Source organism: Hypanus sabinus, chromosome 7, assembly GCF_030144855.1.
Source record: "Hypanus sabinus isolate sHypSab1 chromosome 7, sHypSab1.hap1, whole genome shotgun sequence".
Taxonomy (NCBI): domain Eukaryota; kingdom Metazoa; phylum Chordata; class Chondrichthyes; order Myliobatiformes; family Dasyatidae; genus Hypanus; species Hypanus sabinus.
In genome coordinates this window covers 83,784,676-83,811,864 of record NC_082712.1, presented here as the reverse complement: position 1 = coordinate 83,811,864, position 27,189 = coordinate 83,784,676, and the positions used below count along the sequence as shown (strand labels likewise).

General features: G+C 47.2%; 1 protein-coding gene across 1 annotated transcript in view; it reads right to left on the bottom strand.

Moving 5' to 3' along the window:
- Positions 1–20,343, bottom strand: part of LOC132397491 (activated CDC42 kinase 1-like) — a 44,913-nt gene extending 24,570 nt beyond the window's left edge. The window contains exons 1-6 of the mRNA XM_059976321.1: positions 20,158–20,343; positions 13,920–13,990; positions 12,319–12,513; positions 8,686–8,838; positions 5,119–5,393; positions 3,300–3,476 (exon numbers count right to left, since the gene is read on the bottom strand). Coding sequence (XP_059832304.1) covers positions 3,300–3,476; positions 5,119–5,393; positions 8,686–8,838; positions 12,319–12,513; positions 13,920–13,990; positions 20,158–20,320 — 1,034 coding nt within the window. The 5' untranslated portion in view covers positions 20,321–20,343. The remainder of the gene's footprint in view (positions 1–3,299; positions 3,477–5,118; positions 5,394–8,685; positions 8,839–12,318; positions 12,514–13,919; positions 13,991–20,157) is intronic.
- Positions 20,344–27,189: the final 6,846 nt, after the last annotated feature.

Sequence of the window (27,189 nt, the reverse complement as noted above, 5' to 3'; positions counted from 1 at the left end):
AATGACCTGGATGAGGAAGTGGAGGGATGGGTTAGTAAGTTTGCTGATGACACAATGGTTGGGGGTGTTGTGGATAGTGTGAAGGGCTGTCAGAGGTTACAACGGGACATTGAAAGGATGCAGAACTGGGCTGAGAAGTGGTAGATGGAGTTCAACCCAGATAAGTGTGAGTTGGTTCATTTTGGTAGGTCAAATACGATGGCAGAATATAGTATTAATGGTAAGAATCTTGCCAGTGTGAACTCAAACATATATCTGTCTCACCCAAGAAACCAAACAGAGCAATTAAAGGGTTAGGTTCTAAGTAGTGATTCAGAACACAGGATAAGGTTATAAAAACATCTCTCCAAAATTTCTCTAGTCTAGGACAGGTCCAATACATATGAATAAGAGAAGCCTCGCCACTTTTGCATTTATCACAAAGAGGACTAATATTAGGGTAAAATCGAGATAGTTTAGATTTGGACATATGGGCCCTATGAACAATCTTAAACTGTGGAGTGATCAGAGGGATCTTGGGGTCTGAGTCCATAGGACGCCCTGTGGTTAAGAAGGCATATGGTGTATTGGCCTTCATCAACTCTGGGATTGAGTTTAAGAGCTGAGAGGTAATGTTGCCGCTATTCAGGACCCTGGTCAGACTCCATTTGGAGTACTGTGCTCAGTTCTGGTCGCCTCACCACAGGAAGGGTGTGGAAACCATAGAAAAGGTGCAGAGAAGATTTATAAGGATGTTGCCTGGATTGGGGAGCATGCCTTATGAGAATAGGTTGAGTGAACTCGGCCTTTTCTTCTTGGAGTGATGGAGGATGAGAGGTGACCTGATAGAGGTGTATAAGATGATGAGAGGCATTGATCGTGTGGATGGTCAGAGGCTTTTTCCCAGGGCTGAAATGGTTGCCACAAGGGGACAGAGGTTTAAGATGCTGGGGAGTAGGTACAAAGGAGAGGAGATGTCAGGGGGCACTCAGAGTGGCAAGAGCGTAGAATGGGCTGCCAGCAACAGTGGTGGAGGCAGATACAATAGGGTCTTTTAAGAGGCTTTTAGATAGGTACATGGAGCTTAGTAAAATAGAGGGCTATAGGTAAGCCTAATAATTTCTAAGGTGGGGACGTGTTTGGCAAGCTTTGTGGGTTGAAGGGACTGTATTGTGCTGTAGGTTTTCTATGTTTCTATGTCTACACCTTGCCCAAGGATGACCTGCAGGCTAGTGGAGGGAAGGAGCACCTTACACCTCCTAGGTAGGGGGTGTTTAAAACTAGAGGTTATAGTTTTGAATAATAAGAGATTTAAAGGGGAGCTGAGGGGCAATGTTTTCACACACAGGTTAGTGGGTACAGGGAATGAGCTGCCAGAGTAGGTGGCACATGTGAATACAATTATAATATCACTCGACCACCAAGATTTTCCTTCCTGAATACTTTTGGGTGTATCCGTAAGATATAGGAGCAGAATTCGACCATTTGGCCCATTGAGTCTGCTGTGCTATTTCATCATGTTTAATCCGATTTTCCTCTCAACCCCATCTCCTGCCTTCTCCCCACATGCCTTCATGCCCTGAGAATCAAGAATCTATCAACGTCTGCCTTAACTATACATAAAGACTACCTCCACAGCTGCATGCGGTAACAAATTCCACAGATTCACCACTCCCTGGCTAAAGAAATTCCTCCTCTTTTCTGTTCTAAAAGGACGCCCCTCTGTTCTGAGGCTGTGTCCTCTGGTCTTATTCTCTCCCATCACAGGAAACATCCTCTCCACATCCACTCTATCAAGGGTTTCAACATTCGATTGGGTTCAATAAGGTCACTCCTCATTCTTCTGAATTCCAGCAAAAACAAACCCAAAACTGTCAAACACTCTTCACATGACAAGCCATTCAATCCTGGAGTCATTTTTATGAACCTCCTTTGAACCCTCTCCAGTTTCAGCAAATCCTTTCCAAGATAAGGCATCCAAAGCTGCTCACAATACTCCAAGTGAGGCCTCACCTGTGCCTCATAAAGTCTCACCATCATTGCTTTTATATTCTAGTCCTCTTGAAATGAATGCTAACATCACCACAGACTCTAGTTACAAATTACACTTCAGGGAATCCTGCACAAGGACTCCCAAGTCTCTTCGGACCTCAGTTTTTTGTATTTTCTCCACAGAAAATAGTCAGCTCTTTCAATTCTTCTACTGAGGTGCATGACCAGAGTAACACCATGAAATTTCCCTAAAATTGCACCTTTCTAAAAAAAAATCATCTATATTTGTTATTTCAATTCACAATTCAAGTCAATTAAAATGTTGCCCACAATGTAAGCTGAAAAGTTTTCTGTCTCATCCACGCAGGTCTGCTCATTCTTAGGCAGGGCAGATGCTGCATGGCAAGACAGGTTTTAGAAAGGCCATCAATTTTCGTGAAGGATTTTGATATTTGTGACAAATATTTCCCAAAATAACTGATGCAAGATTAAGGAAGGCATTATTGTTCGTCCACTAATCACAAGTCATCAATGACAGGCATTTCAAAGATTTCTAGTGGCACTGGAGAAAATCACATGGAAAGCATTCAAAGATATTGTGAAACTTTTCTTGGCAACGACAGAGCACCAAACTACGTGCAGCTGGTTGACAACATGTTTCAAGCACACAAAACTATGAAGTGCAACATGTCACTAAAACTTCATTTCTGCATTCCCATTTAGACTTCTCCCCTGAAAATCTCTGCACTGTCAGTGACGAGCACGGTGAAAGGTTTCACCAGGACATTGCGATCATGGAGAAACTGTATCAGGGCAACTGGAATCCATCAATTCTGGCTGATTATTGTTGGGCACCTAACCGAGAAGCCTCAGACACTGAGTACAAATGAAAATCATCAGCAAAACATTTTTAGTTTAGTTTAACTATTGCAAAGCATCAGCACCAGAATGCAATTAACCACATTATATTCAATAAAAGGTAATTTCTTGTTTCTCCAAATTCCTGCGTATTATAATTAGTCTGAAATTATATTTGAGGTCAGCTTCAAGCAGTCTATCATAACCAAAAAAAATTCTGAGGAAGCAACCTTTATGACCACATCCATAAAAATTTGTTGTCCAGTGTCCAAGCACTTTGACAGGTACATAGATAGGAAAAGTTTAGAAGGATATGGGGCAAATGCAAGCAGTCAGACGAGGCTGACTGGAAATGTTGGCTAGCATGGATGAGTTGTGCTGAATGGCCTTTACCCGAGCTCTGTGACTGCGATCCTCAGCTGACATATTTGAATCTATAGCCCACTCACTGGAAGAAACATTAGTCCCACACACCACCCTCCCCAGTTCTTCCCACCACGTTGTTCACCATCCCCCTTACCTCTCGGCCGTACATCCCCAACCAGGGCTCCTCACAGTAGGAGAACAGCTCCCACAACAAAACCCCGTACATCCAGACGTCAGACGCGTGAGAGAAGGTTCCCGACTTCAGGCTCTCTGGAGCACACCTGGGGGCGAAGTGGAGGAGAGGCAGAGTGAAGGGGGAGCGACTGTCCCTGTGGGGGTCAAGGTGAGACTGCGAGATCTCTCTGCACCGCCCAAGCACAGGGCCATACTGCTGTGTGGGCCACACACACACACACAGAGTCACTCACACGCACACACACTCACACACACACACACACACACACACACACACACAGAGTCACTCACACGCACACACACTCACACACACACACAGTCACACCTGGGGGCAAAGTGGAGGAGAGGCAGAGTGAAGGGGGAGCGACTGTCCCTGTGGGGGTCAAGGCGAGACTGCGAGATCTCTCTGCACCGCCCAAGCACAGGGCCATACTGCTGTGTGGGCCACACACACACAGAGTCACTCACACGCACACACACTCACACACACACACAGTCACACCTGGGGGCAAAGTGGAGGAGAGGCAGAGTGAAGGGGGAGCGACTGTCCCTGTGGGGGTCAAGGCGAGACTGCGAGATCTCTCTGCACCGCCCAAGCACAGGGCCATACTGCTGTGTGGGCCACACACACACACACAGAGTCACTCACACGCACACACACTCACACACACACACAGTCACACACACACACACACACTCACACACAACTATTGCGCAGTCATGCAGGAATATTTATTTACTGATTGAGATACAGTGCAGAATAGATTTCTCCAGCCCTTCAAGCAACACCACCCAGCAGCCCCCCATTTAACCCGAGCTTAATCACACAGGAAAATTTACAATGACCAATTAATCTCCCAACCAGTATGTCTTTGCAATGTGGGAGGAAACTGGCGCACTCGGAGGAAACCCATGCGGTCACAGGGAGAACATACAGACTCCTTACAGACAGCAGCAATGCACAGACAAGGCTCAAAGATATATGAGTTATTCAGGCAAACCCACATTCATCAGGGTCACACAGACACAAACAATGAGAAAAACTGTAATATTCAGATATAGCTAAACATGCACACTCACACGCTCACACAAGCATGCTCTCAATTTCTCTCAGTACATATACTCTCTCGCTCACACACTCACTCTTTTTCCACATATATTTGCATATACAGAATGCATTGGAAGAATGTTACCTGGGTTTCAGCACCTAAGTTACAGGGAAAGGCTGAACAAGTTAGGTCTCTATTCTTTGGAGTGTAGAAGGTTGAGTGGGGACTTGATAGAGGTATTTAAAATTATGAGGGGGATAGAATTGACATGGATGGGCTTTTTCCATTGAGAGTAGGGGAGATTCAAACAAGAGGACATGAGTTGAGAGTTAGGGGGCAAAAGTTTAGAGGTAACACAAGGGGGAATTCCTTTACTCAGAGAGTGGTAGCTGTGTGGAATGAGCTTCCAGTAGAAGTGGTAGAAGCAGGTTCGGTATTGTCATTTAAAGTAAAATTGGATAGGTATATGGACAGGAAAGGAATGGAGGGTTATGGGCTGAGTGCGGGCCACTGGGACTAGGTGAATGGAAGCATTGGCACGGACTAGAAGGGCCGAGATGGCCTGTTTCCGTGCTGTAATTGTTATATGGTTATACACACATTTGACAAACACACAAACATACACTCTCTCTCTTTCTCACTAACGCACAAACACAAAGCTCCCCAGGGTGCTTCTCACCATGCAAAGGGGATTTTGCGATGAGCCTGCATCACGTAGTGGTCAGTGTCAGAGAGCGAGCGGGTCAGGCCGAAGTCGGCAATTTTCGCCAGCTCCTCACTGGCCAGCAGGATGTTGCGGGCAGCCAGGTCGCGGTGGATGAAGCGATGGGACTCCAGGTAGCCCATGCCCTCACACACCTGGACAGCGTACAGCCACAACAGGTGGATGGGGAAGGCGGCATGTCGGCTGCGTAGATGGTCGTACAGGGACCCAAGGGGGGCCAGCTCCGTCACCTGTACGGAGAGAACGTCAGGAAAGAAGCTGCACAAAACCTTCAGCCTTTCTGTCTGTTCCATTGCTCTGCGAGATCAGGGCTGACTCTTTACTAACCTCTCCTCCACAATCCCCTCAATATCTACTAACCTCCTCTTTGCGACACTCAGAGCCTAAGCTTTACTCTATAATCTGGCCCATGGTTTCCTTGTCCTGGGACTGTGTGATGGGACGGTGTGGAGGGAGCTTCACTCTGTGTCTGACCCCGGGAGTGCGTGATGGGACAGTGCAGAGGGAGCTTCACTCTGTGTCTGACCCTGGGAGTGTGTGATGGGACGGTGTAGAGGGAGCTTCACTCTGTGTCTGACCCTGGGAGTGTGTGATGGGACAGTGCAGAGGGAGCTTCACTCTGTGTCTGACCCTGGGAGTGTGTGATGGGATGGTGTAGAGGGAGCTTCACTCTGTGTCTGACCCATTTTTTTTATTACAAAATCCTTTATTACAAATTTTGGTGCTATACAATATATACAAAACAGTGGCAAACACAATTACTGCACTACAAATAGACAATAGACATTACACCAGAATGTTTCCATCCCTATCCATGATGGCATTTACAGCCCGCGGAGCCCAACGGTCTCGAAACTCCTCCAAGGCCGCTGTGGACTGCGCGTGTTCTTTTTCAATAGTTACCAGGGCACGAACATACCCCCTAAACATTGCCAGGCAGTCTGCCCGGGGAGATCCTCCCGCCACCCGTTTCCAAGACCCACGGATGGCGGATTTCGCCAGCCCCAGGAGCAAGTTGACTAGGACATCCTCATCCCTCCATGCCCCCTTCCTTACTGGATGACCATATATAAACAGGGTGGGACTAAAATGCAGCCAGAAGGCGAGAAGCAGCCCACGCAAATATGCAAAAAGAGGCTGCAGTCTCACACACTCCATGTACATGTGGTACACGGTCTCCTCCAGCCCGCAGAAGTGGCATGTGGGTGGGAAGTCCATATACAAACTGAAAAACTTATTGCAGGGCACTGCCCTATGCAGTACCCTCTCTGTCTGACCCTGGGGGTGTGTGATGGGACGGTGTGGAGGGAGATTCACTCTGTGTCTGACCCTGGGAGTGTGTGATGGGACAGTGTAGAGGGAGCTTCACTCTGTGTCTGACCCTGGGTGTGTGTGATGGGACAGTGTAGAGGGAGCTTCACTCTCTGTCTGACCCTGGGAGTGTGTGATGGGACAGTGTAGAGGGAGCTTCACTCTGTATCTGACCCCAGGAGTGTGTGATGGGACGGTGGAGAGGGAGCTTCACTCTGTGTCTGACCCCAGGAGTGTGTGATGTGACGGTGGAGAGGGAGCTTCACTCTGTGTCTGACCCCAGGAGTGTGTGATGGGACGGTGTAGAGGGAATAACTCTGATTTGTCACTTTTACACTGGATAAGAACCAGTCATGTCCTGTTGGTGGATCCAGACTGCTAAAGCACTTACTCTTGACTGCAGCTTCCACAGATCTCAGTCACCTTCACCCTCTCCATTCACAACCCCAACACCCACCCTCTGAAGGATACACAGTGTCATCGTCACAGCCCATAAGTCCTAGGAACTGAATTAGGCCATTCAGCCCATCGAGTCTGCTCTGCCACTTCATCATGGCTGATCCATTTTCCTCTCAGCCCAGTCTCCGCGATGCCCTGACTAATCAAGAATCTATCAGCCTCCACTTTAAATATATTTGGCCTCCACAGCCGTCCATGGCAATGAATTGCACAGATTCACCACCCTCTGGAAATTCCTCCTCATCTCTGTTCTAAATGGATGTCTCTTTAATCTGAGGCTATGCCCTCTGATCCCAGACTCCCCACCAAAGGAAACATCCTCTTCACATTCACTCAAACAAGGCCTTTCAACATTCAATGGGTTTTAATGAGATCCCCTCTCATTCTTTTAGATCCCAGTGAGGACAGGCCCAGAGCCTTCGATCTCTGGGCCTAGAATAAACCTTCCATTCCTGGAATCATCGGCATGAATCTCTTTTGAGCCCTTTCCAATTTCAACACATTTTGTTCTTAGATGAAGGCCCAAAACTGTTCACAATACTCCAAGTGAGGCTTCACCAGTGCCTTGTAAAGACTTAACATTGCATCCTTGCTTTGATTTTCTAGTCTTAAAATGAAGTTTACCCTCATCTCCTGGATATGAGTTTTTGCAGAGACTACCCTGTCCACCTTGATATCACTTGCAATTGTTTTTTCCTCCAGCCTCTACCACTGAATAGAGATGAACTCAGGCTCTACCCGAACCTGTGTTTCAGCCCAGAACCTTGTCTCTAATCCAGAATGCAGGCCTTCATCCAGAATCCAGGGTCTATTCTTGAACCAAGGCTCCAAACCAAATCCCAAGTCTAATTTAGAGCCCAGTCTTCAGCCCAGAATCCAGATACTACTTCAGGACCCAGACCTAATCTGGATCACAATCTAGAATCTCCTGTCTCCAGCTCAGAATTCAGACTCTGAACTAGAACCAACTCTAGCCCAGAATCCAGTCCCAATTTGGATCCTAATCTAGAAACCTGGTCTCCAGGTGGAGAAATCCAGAACCCGTCCTCTGGTCTAGAGCCAATTTTCCAGACTAGATCTAAGCCCTAATCCAGCACATGAACACTGTCCCAGAAAACTATAACCTGGAACAACTTCTCCAGTCCAGTGTCTAAGAATTTATTAAGCAGTCTCCAGATCCCAACCAAGAATTCAGTCGCCAGTTAAGGTTTATGATCTTGAACCAGAACCCATGATCCAGATTAGAATTCAAACCATAATCTAAAATCCACTCTCCAATCCAGAGTCCAAGCCAATACAGGACCCAGTTTCCAGAACCCAATGTGAAATTCAGCAGGCAGCCCAAAATCTGAAGTGAGGGCTCCAGTTAGAACCCAGAACCCAATCTAGAAATACTCCAGTGAGTCTCGTCTCTAATCCAGAGTCCAGCTTCTCAATCCCAATCTAGAATTCAACCTCCTGTCCAAAATCCAGGCCTTCATCTTGAAACCAGACTCCAAGTCAAACCCAACCTAGAATCTTACGTCCAGAACAGAACCCAGCCCCCAATCTAGAACATCCACCAGAATCTGGAATGCAAACATTGAACTAGAGTCAAGGAACTAATTTGCAAGCCAGTCCTTGTGGACAGCTGGTTTGATTTCTACAATAGAGGATCAGTGAGTCCAACGGTCCTGAATGTAGAACTGGGCTCCAACGCAGGGGGATGTACACGCGGAGTTGCTAGGAAACCACGCACTGGACAGTACTCACCATTTTCATTGGATGACTGAGGATGACCCCGTACAGGTGGATGAGGTGGGGGTGGTTCAGGGCGTACATGGCGTTGACCTCCTGCAGGAAGTCAGCTGTGGCTTCAGTCTCGCTCGTGATGTCCGGCCTCAGGCACTTCACGGCCACGTTGAGCTGAAAGAGACGGCGAGGAGGGTGCCCATCACCAGATGCGAGGATCCAATCAGGAGACAGCGGCGGTGACCCCTGACACCGTGATCCCAGTCCTAGTCACCCACAGGCTGGAAAGGCAATGCCACCAGCCCCCTCCCCCCCTCCAGAAATACCCCAGCTGTAGAGGCAGGCCGGAGACCCTGTGAAAGGCAGGGCAAAGAGACAGGTGGGATCGTACTGCTACCCCTCCCTCTGTGCTGCCCACTCCTGCCCTTTTCCAGGAAATGTAGGGCGGAGTGGTTGAGAGAGGGAGCACGTGTCTTGTTGGAGGAGAAGGAGGGGTGTGTACCTCTCTCGCCTCACCCCAGTGGCACACGGGCTCAAGTTCCAGCACCCCAGAGCGGAGCTGAGGAGTGTGTCACTGTCGGAGGTAGCGACTAGTACAAAGACTTTGCTTCCTGAATACTTTTGGGTGTATCTTATGGATTTTGGCAGCCAATCATGAAAATAACCGTGAAATTTCACTATCACACGCTATTTTTATGAAATCGCCTATATTTGTTATTTCATTTCATAATTCTTCAGAATAACTGATGCCAAGATTAAGGAAGGCATTTTTCTTTGTCCACAAATCAAACAGGTCATCAGTGACAGACAATTCAAAAAATTTCTAGTGGGACTGGAGTAAACCATATAGAAGCTATTCAAGGATGTTGTTGAAAATTTTCTTGGCAACTACAGAACATCAAACTATGTGCAGCTGGTTGACAACATGTTTCAAACACACAAAATCATGAAGTGCAACATGTCACTAAAGATTCATTTTCTGCAACCCCATTTAGACTTCTCCCCTGCAAATCTCGGCACTGTCAGTGACGAGCACGGTGAAAGGTTTCACCAGGACATTGTGGTCAAGGAGAAACTGTATCAGGGCAACTGGAATCCATCAACGCTGGCTGATTATTGTTGGACACTTAAGCAAGAAGCCAGAGAGTCTGAGTATAAATGAAAATCATCAACAAAACTATTTTAGTTGAGTTGAATTATTGCAAAATGTCATCACCGTAATGCAATTAAACGCATTATATTCAATAAAAGGTAATTTCTTGTTTCTCCGAATTGCTACATGATACATGTAGTCTGAAATTATATTTATGATCAGCTTCAAGCAGTCTATCATAGACTAAAATAAAATTCTGAGGAAGCAGCACTTTTGAAAAAATGTGTTGCCCACTGTAATTGGTTGATTATTATCAGACGTACTGAGATAAAAGGAAAACCTTTGTCTGCCTTCCAGCTACATATATCATTCCATACATCAGTACATAGAGGCAGTAGAGGAAAAAGTGATAAGAGGATGCAGAATGAAGTCTTACAGTAACAGAGGAAGACAACAATGCACAAGGGCCTTGACAAGCTAGACAGTGAGGTCAAGGTAAATCAGCGAATTGAGTGGTGCCACAGCAACAACCTTGCACTCAGCATCAGTGAGACAAAAGAACTGATTGTGGATTTCAGAAAGGGTAAGATGAGGGAAGGCGCCTCAGTCCCCATAGAGGGATCGGAAGTGGAGAGAGTGAGCAATTTCAAGTTCCTGGGTGTCAATATCTCTGAGGATCTAACCTGGTCCCAACATAGCGATGCAGCTACAGAGAAGGCACGACTGTGGCTAAATTTCATTCGGAGTTTGAGGAGACTCGGTACGTCACCAAAATTTCTACAGCTGAGCATGGACAGCACTCTAACTGGCTGCTCACCATCTGGTATGGGGAGGTGGGGGGGGGGGGGTGTTACTGCACAGGATCGATGGACACTGCAGAAAGTTGTAAACTCAGTTGGCTCCATCAAGGGCACTAGTCTTCATAATATCCAGGACAGCTTCAAGGCGCGGTGCCTCAAAAAAAGCAGCATCCATCATTAAGGATCCTCATTACCCAAAGCATCCCACTTCTCATTGCCACCATTAGGAAGGAGGTACAGGAGCCGGAAGACACACACTTGATTCAAGAACACATTTTTTCCTCTGCCATTCGATTTCTGAATAGAACCATAGAACACTACAGCGCAGAAACAGGCCTTTTGGCCCTTCTTGGCTGTGCCAAACCATTTTCCTGCCTAGTCCCACTGACCTGCACCTGGACCATATCCCTTCATACACCTCTCATCCATATACCTGTCCAAGTTTTTCTTAAATGTTAAAAGTGAGCCCACATTTACCACTTCATCTGGCAGCTCATTCCACACTCCCACCACTCTCTGTGTGAAGAAGCCCCCCAATGTTCCCTTTAAACTTTTCCCCCTTCACCCTTAACCCATGTCCTCTGGTTTTTTTCTCCCCTAACCTCAGTGGAAAAAGCCTGCTTGCATTCACTCTATCTATACACATCATAATTTTATATACCTCTATCAAATCTCCCCTCATTCAGTGGACATTGAACCCATGAACACTACCTCACTACTGTTTTGCACTACTTATTTAATTTAACTATTTAATATACTTTCATACTTACTGCAATTCACAGTTTTTATTACAGTGCATTGCATTGTACTGCTGCTCCACAACAACATATGCCAGTGATATTAAACCTGCTTCTGATGCAGTAGTCTCATGACACCGGGGTTGAAGTTGTCCTTAAGCCTCGCGGTACATGCTTCCATCCTTTTGTATGCTCTGACCAGAATGGGAGGGGTCAGTGATCACATCCGGCTGCTTTCCCGATGGAATCCTCGGAGGGGAGGCTGGTCTCCATGACGTGCCGAGCTGTGTCCACAACTCTCTGCAGTTACTTGCCATCTTAGGCGGAGTGAGCCGGGACACACCCGGACTAGATGGCTTTCTGTGGAGCACCTGTAGGAATTAGTGAGGCTTAAAGGAGGCACGCCAAATTTCCTCAGCCTTCTGAGGAAGTCGAGGCGCTGGTGAGCTTTGTTGGCCATAGTGTCTATGTGCTTGGACCAGGAGAGGCTGCTGGTGACGTTGTCCCCCTTGTGTAATGTGTGGTTATGGGATCCTTTACACCTTCTGCACGTGCTATATTGTCTCAATGTAATGTTGTTGTGGAGTAGTACAGCACAGAAAAAGGCCCTTCTGCCCACTATTTCCATGCTAACCTTTGCCTACCTACACAAATCCCATTTGCACATACTATCCCTTGGTGCGGTCTTCTATCGACTTTGCTACGGTTGTTACTCTCTCATGGATTTATTCAGTGTTCCTGTAAAAAAATGAATCCCAGGGTTGTACATGGTGACACAGGTGTACTTTGATAATAAATTTATTTCCAACTTCAGGATCAGCGACAATTGCACTGGACATGTCACACCGGCTCCTCTGACAGTGATGTACTTCTGCAGTGTCGAAGAGTAGTCATCTCTCTCCGTCTGCAGACCGCGAAAGGGAGAAACCTGGGTACTTATAGAGGGGCTTGCACGCAAAGCAGGATATATAGCCCCTCCCCACCCCCGTGGAAAGGGAGAGAGCAGTGTTTCGTGGGCACTTACCACACGCCCATTGGGCAGCCTCCACTCTCCCCGCCTCACCACGCCGAAGGAGCCATTGCCCAGGTGCTCGTGCAGGGCCAGGTCCCTCTCATTGATCAGGCACTTGAGTGCAAAGTCCGACTCCGGGGCCGAGGGGTTTTGCCCCCCTGCATACGACGGCTGATCGTAGTTGTCGCCCACCTTCGTGCTGAACACCTGCCGGGACAAAATGGTGGCTGCCTCAGCGTCTGCTCCAGCAGCGTCTGTCTGGCCCGAGCTCGCAGCAAAGTTCGAGGGCAGAGATGGAGGGGTTAGCTAGCTGTGGGATGTGGCTGGTTATGATAAGAACAGTGTTTCTGGCCCATCTCTAATTCCCCTTTGAGAAGGTATGGGTGAGCTACCTGATGGAGAGACCCGGCAGAACTTCCATAAGAGCATAAGATATAGGAGCAGAATTAGGCCATTCAGCCCATCGAATCTACTCTACCATCCCATCATGGATGATCTGTTATCCTCTCAACTCCACTCACCTGCCTTCTCCCCATAGCCTTTGACATAGAACCATAGAACATTACAGCACAGAAACAGGCCTTTTGGCCCTTCTTGGCTGTGCTGAACCATTTTTCTGCCTAGTCCAGAATCTATCAACCTCCAGTTTAAATACACCCAATGACGTGGCTTCCACAGTCATCTGTGGCAACGAACTTCACAGATTCACCACCCTTTGGTTGAATAAATTCCTCCTCATCCCAGTTCTGAAGGGTTACCCTGCTATTCTGAGGCTGTGTCCTTTGCTCCTAGACTCTCCCACTACAGGAAACATCCCCTGCACATCCAGTCCATTGAGGAATTAAAATATTCAATGGTTTCAATGAGATACCCTCATTCATCTAAACTCAGCTGAGTACAGGCCCAGAGCCATCAAATGGTTCTCATACTTTAACCCTTTCATTTCTGGGATCAATTTCATGAGCCTCCTTGGAACCTTCTCCAATGTCAGCACATTTTTCATAGATATCATCGTCATCATCTGCCATGTTGTACGATGCGGGCGATCATGACCATGGTTGCTCTTGGCAAACTTTTCTACAGAAGTGGTTTGCCATTGCCTTCTTCTGTGCAGTGTCTTGACAAGACAGGTGACCCCAGACACTTCAAGTACTCTTCAGAGACTGATTGTCAATGGTCACATAAACAGGATGCGACATGTGCCAGTTGCTCACACGACTAATTACCGCCTGGTCCCGTGGCTTCACGTGACCCTGGTCGGGAGGCCAAACAGGTGCTAGACCTTGCCCAAGGGTGGCCTGCAGGCTAGTGGAGGGAAGGAGAACCTCACACCTCCTTGAATAGAGACGTATCTCCACCCTGCCACTTCCTCATATAAGGGGCCCAAAATTGCTCACGATATTCCAAGTATGGCCTGGCCAATTCCTCATGAAGCTTCAGCACCACATTCCGGTTCTGGAAAAGGCACCTTTTTCCCTCTCTCATCCCCCACCGCGCGTGCACACACACACACACACACACACACACACGTGGACACACATGCATGCACACGCACAGACGCTCACGGGTACATACACACCATCTGATGTATGGAGGCGAGCAACATGGCTTACCTTAGACATCCATGACTTTGGCCGACCCATCACCCGCCTTCGCTTCACGGCCTCAAAGAGACGTCTGTGTCCTGTGGGAGTGATGCAGAGTCTGAATCAGGTTTATCACCGAATGATCTACAGTGTACAACGAGAAACTTAAGATTCTACGACAGCAAGACACTGCACAGGAGCAGGTGTTGTGTGAGATCGAGGGATAAATATACCATATTATTATCCCTTAAAATCCTACAAAAGGTAATGGGTTCAGGCCAGCCCCTCATGGGCAAGGACCACCCAACCATTGAGCACATTTACATGAAGCCTTGCTGTAGGAAAGCAGCATCCATCATCAGGGACCCCCACCACCCAGGCCATGCTCTCCTCTCGCTGCTGCCATCAGGTAGAAAGTACAGGAGCCTCAGGTCTCACACCACCAGGTTCGGGAACAGTAACTACCCCTCAACCATCAGGTTCTTGAACCAAAGAGGATAACCTTACTCACAGACACAAGAGGCACTGCAGATGCTGGAAATCTAGAGCAATACACACAATTTGCTGAAAGAACCTAACAGGTCAGGCAACATTTATGGATGGGAATTAAAGGTCAATATTTTGGGCTGAGACTCTTCATTAGGATGAACTCAAATTCATTTGCTCCATCATTGAAATGCTCCCACAACCAATAGACTCACTTCCAAGGCCTCTTCATCTCATGTTCTCAGTATTTATTGCTTATTTATTATTATTAGTTCTTCTTTTGTAGTTGTACAGTTTGTTGTCATCTGCACCCTGATGCAATGCCCAAGTTGAGCGGTCTTTCACTGATTCTGCTATAGTTATTACTCCATAAACTTATTGAGGATGCCCACAGGAAAATGAATCTCAGGGTTGTATATGGTGACAAATATGTACTTTGATAATAAAATCTACTTTGAACTTTGATATAATTTATATCATTAAAAATTACCAAAGAAAGGAATAACAAGACAGTGTTCAGAAACCTGATGGCAGAGGGTGCATCATTGCGTGCAAGTCGTTAGGCTCTTGTACCTCTTCCTTGATGGTAGAAATGAGAAGTCCTGAATGATAAATGCCACATTCTTGTGACACTACCTGTCAATGGCGAGGAGGGTTGTGACTGTGATGGAGCTGACTGGGTTTACATCCCCCTGCAGCCTTTTGCAGTCCTGTGCTTTGTGCCCGCCTGTGTCAGAACTCTCTCCGTGTCTACCTACAGAAAGGTGCAAAAGTATCTGGGGACCCAGGCTGATGAACTCACAAAGCCAAGTCTCAGGCCTCTACTTTGTGAGTCGAAATGATGGGCAGGAAAGGTGTCAGAGGGCAGAGGGACTTGGTGCTAAACTTTCAGGGAAAATCATAGATTTGTACAGCACAGGCACAGACACTCGGCCCACCTTGTTGGTGCTGACTGTGGTGCCTATATGATGGACTCAGCCCAGTCCTTCATGGGCCTATCTCTCCCCATCAATGGTGGTACCTACAGAAGGCTCTTCCTCAAGAAGGAAACGTCCATCACTAAAGATCCCCACCATCCTGACCACGCCATCTTCTCACAGCTACCATCGAACACGGAGTACTGAATCCTGAAGACCCACACCACCAGGTTCAGGAACAGTGGAGTTCCTTCAACCATTCTGATTTTGAAGCAACATGCACAACCCCAATCACTAGCTAAGCATTTCAATACTCTGAGGATGTTGCACTAAAATAGATTTTTAATTGTGTAATATTATATAGTTCATATTTAATTTGTGACTTCCCTGCGAATACTGTGTCTGATGCTACATGTTGGTGATACTGCCGCAACCTCTGCACACACATACTTCTCTGTAAGTGTGAAAAATGTATCCCCTCACATTACCTATAGATTTCTCCCCTCTCACTCTCACCACTGAGTGATTCTGAATCGGCGGCCCGCAGATTACGAACACTGAGCTGAACTGAATATGGACTCTTATGATTTTGTGTTTCATATTCTGTGTTTTTGCAGCTTTTTTGTTGCTGTTTGCATGAGTTGGGTTTTTTTGCGTGTGGGGGTGGGGAGTTGATGTTTTTCTTTGAACGGGTTCCATGGTTTTCTTTGTTTCGTGGCTGTCTGTGGGGAAGACCAATCTCAGGGATGGATACTGCATACGTACTTCGATAATAACTGTCACATTGAACCTGTGCCTCCTAATTCCAGCCCTAGGGAAAAGACTCTGACTATCTGTGACCCTCATAATTTTATAAACCTCTGTATCATGATCATCATGTTACAGACCTCTGTATGGTCACCTTTTAGCCTACCATATTCCCGTGAGAATAAACCTGTTTACCCAATCTTTGTAACTACAGCCCATCCGTTCCAGGCAACACCATGATGAATCTCTTCTGCACTCTCTCTATTTCTACCACAAAAATTTTCCTATTGTAAATCCTATTAGGGGAAAAGAAATATCAGCATGCATGTTGTGAGGCAATGTCAGCCCACTTACTACTGAGGATGAGAAATCACAGTACATATCCTATTAGGGGAAGAGTAATCTCATCATGTACCCCACTGGGGAAGAGTAATCTCATCATGTACCCTATTGGGGAAGAGTAATCTCATCATGCACCCTATTGGGGAAGAGTAATCTCATCATGCACCCTATTGGGGAAGAGTAATCTCATCATGCACCCTATTGGGGAAGAGTAATCTCATCATGCACCCTATTGGGGAAGAGTAATCTCATCATGTACCCTATTGGGGAAGAGTAATCTCATCATGCACCCTATTGGGGAAGAGTAATCTCATCATGTACCCTATTGGGGAAGAGTAATCTCATCATGCACCCTATTGGGGAAGAGTAATCTCATCATGTACCCTATTGGGGAAGAGTAATCTCATCATGTACCCTATTGGGGAAGAGTAATCTCATCATGCACCCTATTGGGGAAGAGTAATCTCATCATGTACCCTATTGGGGAAGAGTAATCTCATCATGTACCCTATTGGGGAAGAGTAATCTCATCATGTACCCTATTGGGGAAGAGTAATCTCATCATGCACCCTATTGGGGAAGAGTAATCTCATCATGTACCCTATTGGGGAAGAGTAATCTCATCATGCACCCTATTGGGGAAGAGTAATCTCATCATGTACCCTATTGGGGAAGAGTAATCTCATCATGCACCCTATTGGGGAAGAGTAATCTCATCATGCACCCTATTGGGGAAGAGTAATCTCATCATGTACCCTATTGGGGAAGAGTAATCTCATCATGTACCCTATTGGGGAAGAGTAATCTCATCATGCACCCTATTAGGGAAGAGTAATCTCATCATGTACCCTATTGGGGAAGAGTAATCTCATCATGTACCCTATTGGGGAAGAGTAATCTCATCATGCACCCTATTGGGGAAGAGTAATCTCATCATGTACCCTATTGGGGAAGAGTAATCTCATCATGTACCCTATTGGGGAAGAGTAATCTCATCATGCACCCTATTGGGGAAGAGTAATCTCATCATGTACCCTATTGGGGAAGAGTAATCTCATCATGTACCCTATTGGGGAAGAGTAATCTCATCATGTACCCTATTGGGGTAGAGTAATCTCATCATGTACCCTATTAGGGAAGAGTAATCTCATCATGCACCCTATTGGGGAAGAGTAATCTCATCATGTACCCTATTGGGGAAGAGTAATCTCATCATGCACCCTATTGGGGAAGAGTAATCTCATCATGTACCCTATTGGGGTAGAGTAATCTCATCATGTACCCTATTGGGGAAGAGTAATCTCATCATGTACCCTATTGGGGAAGAGTAATCTCATCATGTACCCTATTGGGGAAGAGTAATCTCATCATGCACCCTATTGGGGAAGAGTAATCTCATCATGTACCCTATTGGGGAAGAGTAATCTCATCATGTACCCTATTGGGGAAGAGTAATCTCATCATGTACCCTATTGGGGAAGAGTAATCACATCATGTACCCTATTGGGGTAGAGTAATCTCATCATGTACCCTATTTGGGAAGAGTAATCCTAGTGTGTACCCCATTGGGAAGGAATAATCTTGGCATGTACCCTATTGATGAAGTACTCTCAGCATATACCCTATTGGGGAAGAGTAATCTTAGTCTGCACCCTATGGGGAAAGAGTAATCTTCATGTATACCCTATTGCAGAAGAGAAATCTCAATATATACCCTATTGGGGAAGATTAATCTTAGCATGTACCCTAATGGATAAGAGCAATCTCAGCATGTACCCTAATGGGAACAATAGTCTTAGTTTGTACCCTACTGGGGAAGAGTGATCTTTGTGTATATTCTATTGGGGAAGAGTGATCTCAGCTTGTATCCTACTGTGGAAGAGTAATCTTCATGTATACTGTTATGTACTCCTAGGGTTCATGTTTTCAGTGGACTATCACTTTAAAATGTCAAGAGAATGAGACTGACTTTTGGACACTGAGCTGTTAGAGAGAGAGAGAGAGAGAGGGACGAAGCCTGCCTTGAGATGGTGTTTATACGAACTCTAAAGCTTGTTTTGAATATACAAGGACACTGCCTGCTTGTGAGTTCTTACAGAGAGAGACAACGAGCAGCTCGTGGATCACCATAGTGACCGAGGGTGGCATTATTTGATGGACGGCTGGTGTTCAGCACGCTTGGATAAATACAAGGTCAGCTGGTTGTTAGAGACACGAATGGTTTCGGACACTGGATGAGCTCTGTTGTGCCCACAGAAAGGTGGGTTTTTGGAGAATCAATCAGTAGCTCTCGCAGTGTGGAAAAGGGGTGACCGGTGGGAAGTTATTACTGTGTCCAACCCTCGCTTGGGTTGATAACTTTACCACAGAACATGGTTCCCTTGTTGTGGTCACATTCGGTGATTTCTAAAGGATTTTCGGAGGACAACGGAAGATCGACAGCAACAATTTACCTGAAGAACTAACCACCTCTGTCTCTCCAACACTACTCAACTAAACACCTCGAACTGAACTGAACTTTATCCATCATCGTAAGACCATATCATTTATCACCTAAGCTGGAAGAAGTTTGGGGGAATTTTACTTACTCACATATATTCTGCTAACCTGTTTGCCTTATCTTGTTTTATATTACTTTATCACATAGTTACTAATAAAATAGTGTTTATAACGGAAGACTCGGACTCCAGGTGTGTCCATTCTGCTGGTCCTTTTTAACCCGTTACGGGGTACGTAACAGTACCCCATTGGGAAAGAATAATCTCAGTTTGTATCCTATTGGGGAAGAATAATCTTCATTTATATTATACTATATTATTTATATTATCTCTTGATGCACAAAAGGCATTTGATAGAGTTGAGTGGCCATACTTGTTCAAAGTATTAGAAAAATTTGGTTTTGGTAATAATTTTAATAGATGGATTCAAACGATCTATAAGAACCCTATTGCCACGGTCAGTACTAACACTTATAGGTCTTCTTTCTTTTCACTTTCTCGTGGTACTAGACAGGGATGTCCATTAAGCCCTTTATTATTTAATCTTGTATTGGATCTTCTAGCTATAACATTACGGGAGGCCAAAAACATTCATGGTATTTCTATAAATGGAACCATACATAAGATTTCTCTTTATGCAGATGATCTTTTGATTTTTATTTTGAATCTTGAGGAATCAATTCCTAATCTTTTGGAAACAAAGATTTTGGAAAATTTTCAGGATATAAATTTAATTTGAATAAAAGTGAATTATTTCCATTAAATGCTCCTGTTAGTACATATAATGATATTCCTTTTAGAATTGTTAATACATTTAGATATTTCGGTATTATAATTACTAAAAAATATGAAGATCTTTATAAAGCCAATATAGTTCCTTTAGTAGACTCCATGAAATTACTATTTTCTAGATGGAATCCACTTACTCTTTCTTTAATAGGACGCATCCATGCTGTGAAAATGATGATTTTACCTAGATTTTTATATATTTTCCAAAAGAGTAAAAAAACAAAGAATGAAAGAGAGAGCATTGAAGAAATTGAGCAAAAGAAAGAGTGAAAGGACTGAAAAGAGTGAAAGAATTAGGCAGTAAGAGCATGAAAGAGTGAGAAGGGTTGTGAAAGAACGGGAGGAGAGAAAGGTAACAGAGTGGTCTAAATGCAAAGGATAGACAGAAGGAGATGGAGAGACATGAGGAGCAGGGCAAATCCCCACAGAGAGAGGGAACTGTGGGGTAAGGTAGATTATGCATCCCTGCCCCCACAGACTGCATACCTGGCCGCCCCATCCCGATTCGTTCCAGGTCGACAGTCTTGACAAAGTCAAAGTGCGAGAGACGGGTAACATTGAGGTCGTCACGGATCCTCAGGTAGAACTGTTCGAGTTGTACCTCCTTTAGCAGCTGCAGGAGCCACACGGTGCCCTCGTCCGGAGACATCGTGCCCAGCCAGACAGGACAAGCTAGAGCAATGGAGAAAGTACAGAAATTAGAATCAGTTAAAATAAGTATTGCAAAAATAAAAATAAAAAAGTAATGAAGTAGTGTTCATGGGTTCAATGTCCATTCGGAAATCAGACGGCAGAGGGGAAGAAGCTGTTACTGAATTATTGAGTGTGTGCCTTTCAGGCTTCTGTACCTCCTCCCTGATGATCATAATGAGGAGAAGGCATGACCTGGGTGATGGGGTCCTTAATGACGTATGCCAACTTTTTGAGGCATCACTCCTCGAAGATGTCCTGGATGCTATGGATGCTAGTGCCCATGATGGAGCTGACTGAACTTGCAACTCTCTGCAGCTTCGATTCCATGCAGTAGCCCCCCACCTCCTCCCCGACCCCCCCCCCCACACCAGACAGTGATGCGGCTAGTTAGAATGCTCTCCATGGTACATCTGTAGAAAATTTCCAGTGTTTCTGTTACCACACCCAAATCTTCTCAAACTCCAAATGAAATACAGCTGCTGTCTTTGTAGCTGCATCGACATGTTGGGTCCAGGTTAGACCCTCGGAGATATGACACCCAGGAACTTGAAATTGCTCACTCCTTCCACTTCCGAACCCTCTATGAGGACTGGTGCCCTCGCCAGCAGTGATGCATCTCCCAGCATAATACAGAACATCCAGTGCAGAAACAGGCCTTTCGGCCCACAATGTCTGTGCTGAACACAATGTTGAATCAAGCTAAAACTCTTCTGCCTGCACATGATCCACACGACTCCATTCCCTTGCAAATCCACCTCACCTAATGAATTTCACTATTGTATCTGCACTACTACCCCGTTCGAGGCACCCACCACTGAGTTAAAAAACATCTTGTCCAACACATCTCTGAACTCCCCCCTCCCCGCCTTAAATGCATGCCCTCGAGTATTTGATATTTCTACCCTGGGGAAGGGATTCTGATAAAGAGTCTTGATCCGAAATCTCAATGGTCTATTTCCCTCTACAGTTCTTCCAGCAGTTTGCTTTTCACTATCAGTCTGGTAAACCTTCCCGAATGCATTAACGCCTTGCTTACAGAAGGAAATATATACAGTGCACAGTACATCAGATGTGATATCTACAACGTTCAATCTAGCTGCAGCATAAGTGTCCCACACACCTCCCTTCCATCTTTCACCCTCGGAAAGGGATTCTGACCGTCTACCTGGCAAGGCCATTCAGCCTATAATTCCCCTGCCAGCCCACCGACAGAGCTTCCCTGCCTGATCCCGTGGAACTTGTCCTCTTCCCTCTTCTGAATCAGAAACCGAAAATCCTCGGTGAGGTCTAAGCAAGTTGAGTGGAAGAACAGGGTGCAGGAGGCATGGTGCTGAGGAGCTGGGCTTCTCAGGGACCGCGAGGAGACGGTGAAGTGGAAATTGCCCTAGGGTGGCCGGCAGGCCAGCGGAGGGAAGGAGCGCTTTACTCCTCCTTTTCTACACCCCACCATCCAAAATTTATTATCATATAACTATGAGTCTTATTTGGTTAAAACGGTCACCACTAAATAAACAAGCCTTCAGTCTGATCGATATTGAAGACGTGAAACGTCTCGAGATCCCTCATCTGTTCAGAATGCTGACTATAGGCAAGCGTCTCCACCTAGCCTTCGTGGCGAGGGGCGTTGCTATTTGGAAATCAGGAAGTATTGCTACAACAACAAGACAATCGTGGGACTCTGTGCATGTTGTAGTTCTTTTGTTAAAGGAAATGATACACTGCAATTGGAAAGAGTCCAGAAAAGGTTCACTATGAGAGGAAGGATGTTGGTTAAACAAGTTGTTTCTGTATTTTTTTGTGTGATGTATTTAAACCACCAGGATGAGAATACAGAAGAGTGGATTAGTAAGTTTGCAGATGGTACCAATATCGGTGGAGTTGTGGATGGTGCAGAAGAGTAGCAAAGAACACATCGTGATATAGATCAGTGGCAGATGTGCACAGAGAAATGACAGATGGCGTTTAAGCCAGATGGATGTGAGGTGTTGCACCTTGGTTGGGCAAATGCAAGGAGATGGTACACTGTTAAAGGCAAGACCCTTAACAGTGTTACTGAGCAGATCTTCAGATCCAAGTTCCTAGCTCCTTGAAAGTGGCTACACAGGTGGATAGGGCGGTTCAGAAGGCTTATGGAATGCTTGCCTTTATTAGTTGAGGCATTGAGTTCAAAAGTCAAGAGGTTATGTTACAACCTTACAAAACTTTGGTTAGGCCACATCAGGAGTATTACGTACAGTTCTGGTCGCGCCACTACAGGAAGGACGTTGAGGTTTTGGAGAGGGTGCAGAAGAGGTTTACCAGGATGCTGTTTGGTTTAGAGGGCATGTGCTGTCGCGAGAGACTGGATAAACTTGGGTTGTTTTCAGTGGAGGCATAGAGTGGACAGAGAATATTTGTTTCCTGGGACTGAAATGTCTAACACTGAAGCTGGGGGGGGGGCAGGTTCAAAGGGGTTAAGTTTTCTATTCAAAGAGTGGTAGTTACCCAGAATGCTCTCTCTGGTACAGTGGTAGAGACAAATACATTCAAGGCTTTTAAGAGATGTTTGGACAGGCACATGGATGTGAGGAAGATGGAGGGATAGGGACGTGGTGTAGGTAGGAGGGATTCGTGTTTTTGATTTGCTGTTTAGCTGGTTCACTGTGGGTGGAATGGCCCGTTCCTACACTGTAATTTTTAAAATGTTCTATAAATTCTCTGGAGTTTAGAAGAATGGAGCATCACACACTCTGAAGGGATGTGATAGGGTTGATGTGCAGATGTTTCCAATGAACAGAATTACAGGATTGAAGGGTGGAGACTGAGCACCCAGGTGTGTCGGGACCTCTTATCGCGGAGTGTGGCAGACCCCTGGAATTCTCTGTCCTAGCTGCTGAACCTTTGAGAGATTGAGGAACCAAGGGTGATGGGGAGCTGGCGCAGAAGCCTGTGATTGTGGTGAGTGGCGGAGAGATGTGTAGCCTACCTCAACTGCGGTGGAGGGGTTCCCACAAGCACATCTGCACTGATCCAGGGTCAAAATTAACAGCCAACACACACAAAATGCTGGTGGAACACAGCAGGCCAGGCAGCATCTATAGGGAGAAGAGCTGTCGGCGTTTCGGGCCGAGGCCCTTCGTCCTGTTCGCTTCGTCCTTACAGATGCTGCCTGGCCAGCTGTGTTCCACCAGCATTTTGTGTGTGTTGTTTGAATTCCCAGCATCTGCAGATTTCCTCGTGTTTGTTCTCAAAATTAACAGCCTCTCCCTTTACTCCTGCCCAGCCCAACCCCATTCATCATCCCAGCGGCTGCTTTACCAGGCCGACCGTGATTCATTTCCGAAGGACAGAAGCTAGATGGTTTGTCCTTGTTCTTCTCTGCAGAGTCTGCCGCAGGACAGAGGCATCTGCCAGGGTGTCACCATCATCAGTAATTCTGGACCGGACAGGGTAGGAACCTTCTGTGATAGGGTATTGCTGTTGGTTAAAGATTACTCATAATAACAGAAAACAGATAGGGAGAGAGAGAGAGAGGGGGAAGAGAGAGGGGGGAGAGAGGGGGGAAGAGAGGGGGGAGAGAGAGGGGGGAGAGAGAGGGGGGAGAGAGAGGGGGGAGAGAGAGGGGGGAGAGAGAGGGGGGAGAGAGAGGGGGGAGAGAGAGGGGGGAGAGAGAGGGGGGAGAGAGGGGGGGAGAGAGGGGGGAGAGAGGGGGGAGAGAGGGGGGGGAGAGAGGGGGGAGAGAGGGGGGGAGAGAGGGGGGGAGAGAGGGGGGGAGAGAGAGGGGGGGAGAGAGAGGGGGGAGAGAGAGGGGGGAGAGAGAGGGGGGAGAGAGGGGGGGAGAGAGGGGGGGGAGAGAGGGGGGGAGAGAGGGGGGGAGAGAGGGGGGGAGAGAGGGGGGGAGAGAGGGGGGGGAGAGAGGGGGGGAGAGAGGGGGGGAGAGAGGGGGGGAGAGAGGGGGGAGAGACGGAAATGAGAAACACATTGTACAACACACACATAGTGAGAGAGAGTGAGAAAGAAGAAAAAGAGATGGACAGAAAACACATTTTAGACTGTGCGATAAGCAGAGAGAGAGCGCAAGATCGAAAAAGACTGTGTGTGTGTGTCTGAATGTGCATGAGTGCCTGTGTGACTGTGTGCACAAGTAACTGTGGGCGTGAATGTCTACATGTGCGTGTCTGTATTTGTGTACGTGTGAGTGAGTGAGAGAGAGTCTGTGCAAGTGCACTCAAGTGTCTGAGTGTTGGTGTCTATGTGTCCACCTGTCTGTATGACTGAGTACACCTGTGTGAGTGAGTCTGTGTGTCTGTGTGAGTGAAGAGTGGTTACAGTTGTCATTTGGTGTAACTGGATACACTAGGTGGAGTTTGAAATCCCTGGGCCATGTTTGCATCATGTCAATGGGAGGGACAGCACATTCCCTGCTCTAACATGTACACTCAAACACCAGGAATACATGAAAGCTTTGAGTCACACCTCAGAATGTATTTATCCAAACTGGTATCAGTGTGCAAGGGATTCAGGTTCACAGGTGATACACAGAACGGGTAACTGCACCACAGAATTCCCAGCACCACTTCAATGCTGAGTAACGTCCCCTCTACACTGTCCCACTGCATGTTCTTAGGGTCAGATAAAGAGTGAATCTCCTGCTACGCAGGTTTGTCACTGACTTCCAGTGTCAGAGACAGAGTGAAGCTCCCTCCACACTGTCCCACCACACATTCCCAGGGTCAGACACAGAGTGAAGCTCCCTTTACACTGTCCCATCACACACTCCCAGGGTCAGACACAGAGTGAAGCTCCCTCTACACTGTCCCATCACACACTCCCAGGGTCAGACACAGAGTGAAGCTCCCTATACACTGTCCCATCACACACTCCCAGGGTCAGAGACAGAGTGAAGCTCCCTCTACACTGTCCCATCACACACTCCCAGGGTCAGACACAGAGTGAAGCTCCCTCCACACTGTCCCAAACACACACTCCCAGGGTCAGACACAGAATGAAGCTCCCTCTACACTGTCCCATCACACACTCCCAGGGTCAGACAAAGAGTGAAGCTCCCTATACACTGTCCCATCACACACTCCCAGGGTCAGACACAGAGTGAAGCTCCCTCCACACTGTCCCAACACACACTCCCAGGGTCAGACACAGAGTGAAGCTCCCTCTACACTGTCCCATCACACACTCCCAGGGTCAGACACAGAGTGAAGCTCCCTCTACACTGTCCCATCACACACTCCCAGGGTCAGACACAGAGTGAAGCTCCCTCCACACTGTCCCAACACACACTCCCAGGGTCAGACACAGAATGAAGCTCCCTCCACACTGTCCCATCACACACTCCCGGGGTCAGACACAAAGTGAAGCTCCCTCTACACTGTCCCATCACACACTCCCAGGGTCAGACACAGAGTGAAGCTCCCTCTACACTGTCCCATCACACACCCCCCAGGGTCAGACACAGAGTGAAGCTCCCTATACACTGTCCCATCACACACTCCCAGGGTCAGACACAGAGTGAAGCTCCCTCCACACTGTCCCAACACACACTCCCAGGGTCAGACACAGAATGAAGCTCCCTCCACACTGTCCCATCACACACTCCCGGGGGTCAGACACAAAGTGAAGCTCCCTCTACACTGTCCCATCACACACTCCCCAGGGTCAGACACAGAGTGAAGCTCCCTCTACACTGTCCCATCACACACCCCCAGGGTCAGACACAGAGTGAAGCTCCCTATACACTGTCCCATCACACACTCCCAGGGTCAGACACAGAGTGAAGCTCCCTCTACACAGTCCCATCACACACTCCCAGGGTCAGACACAGAGTGAAGCTCCCTCTACACTGTCCCATCACACACTCCCAGGGTCAGACACAGAGTGAAGCTCCCTCCACACTGTCCCAACACACACTCCCAGGGTCAGACACAGAATGAAGCTCCCTCCACACTGTCCCATCACACACTCCCGGGGTCAGACACAAAGTGAAGCTCCCTCTACACTGTCCCATCACACACTCCCAGGGTCAGACACAGAGTGAAGCTCCCTCTACACTGTCCCATCACACACCCCCAGGGTCAGACACAGAGTGAAGCTCCCTCTACACTGTCCCATCACACACTCCCAGGGTCAGACACAGAGTGAAGCTCCCTCCACACTGTCCAATCACACACTCCCAGGGTCAGACACAGAGTGAAACTCCCTCTACACTGTCCCATCACACGCTCCCAGGGTCAGACACAGAGTGAAGCTCCCTCCACACTGTCCCATCACACACTCCCAGGGTCAGACACAGAGTGAAGCTCCCTCCACACTGTCCCATCACACACTCCCAGGGTCAGACACAGAGTGAAACTCCCTCTACACTGTCCCATCACACACTCCCAGGGTCAGACACAAAGTGAAGCTCCCTCCACACTGTCCCATCACACACTCCCAGGGTCAGACACAGAGTGAAGCTCCCTCTACACTGTCCCATCACACACTCCCAGGGTCAGACACAGAGTGAAGCTCCCTCCACTCTGTCCAATCACACACTCCCAGGGTCAGACACAGAGTGAAACTCCCTCTACACTGTCCCATCACACACTCCCAGGGTCAGACACAGAGTGAAGCTCCCTCTACACTGTCCCATCACACACTCCCAGGGTCAGACACAGAGTGAAGCTCCCTATACACTGTCCCATCACACACTCCCAGGGTCAGACACAGAGTGAAGCTCCCTCCACACTGTCCCAACACACACTCCCAGGGTCAGACACAGAGTGAAGCTCCCTCTACACTGTCCCATCACACACTCCCAGGGTCAGACACAGAGTGAAGCTCCCTCCACAC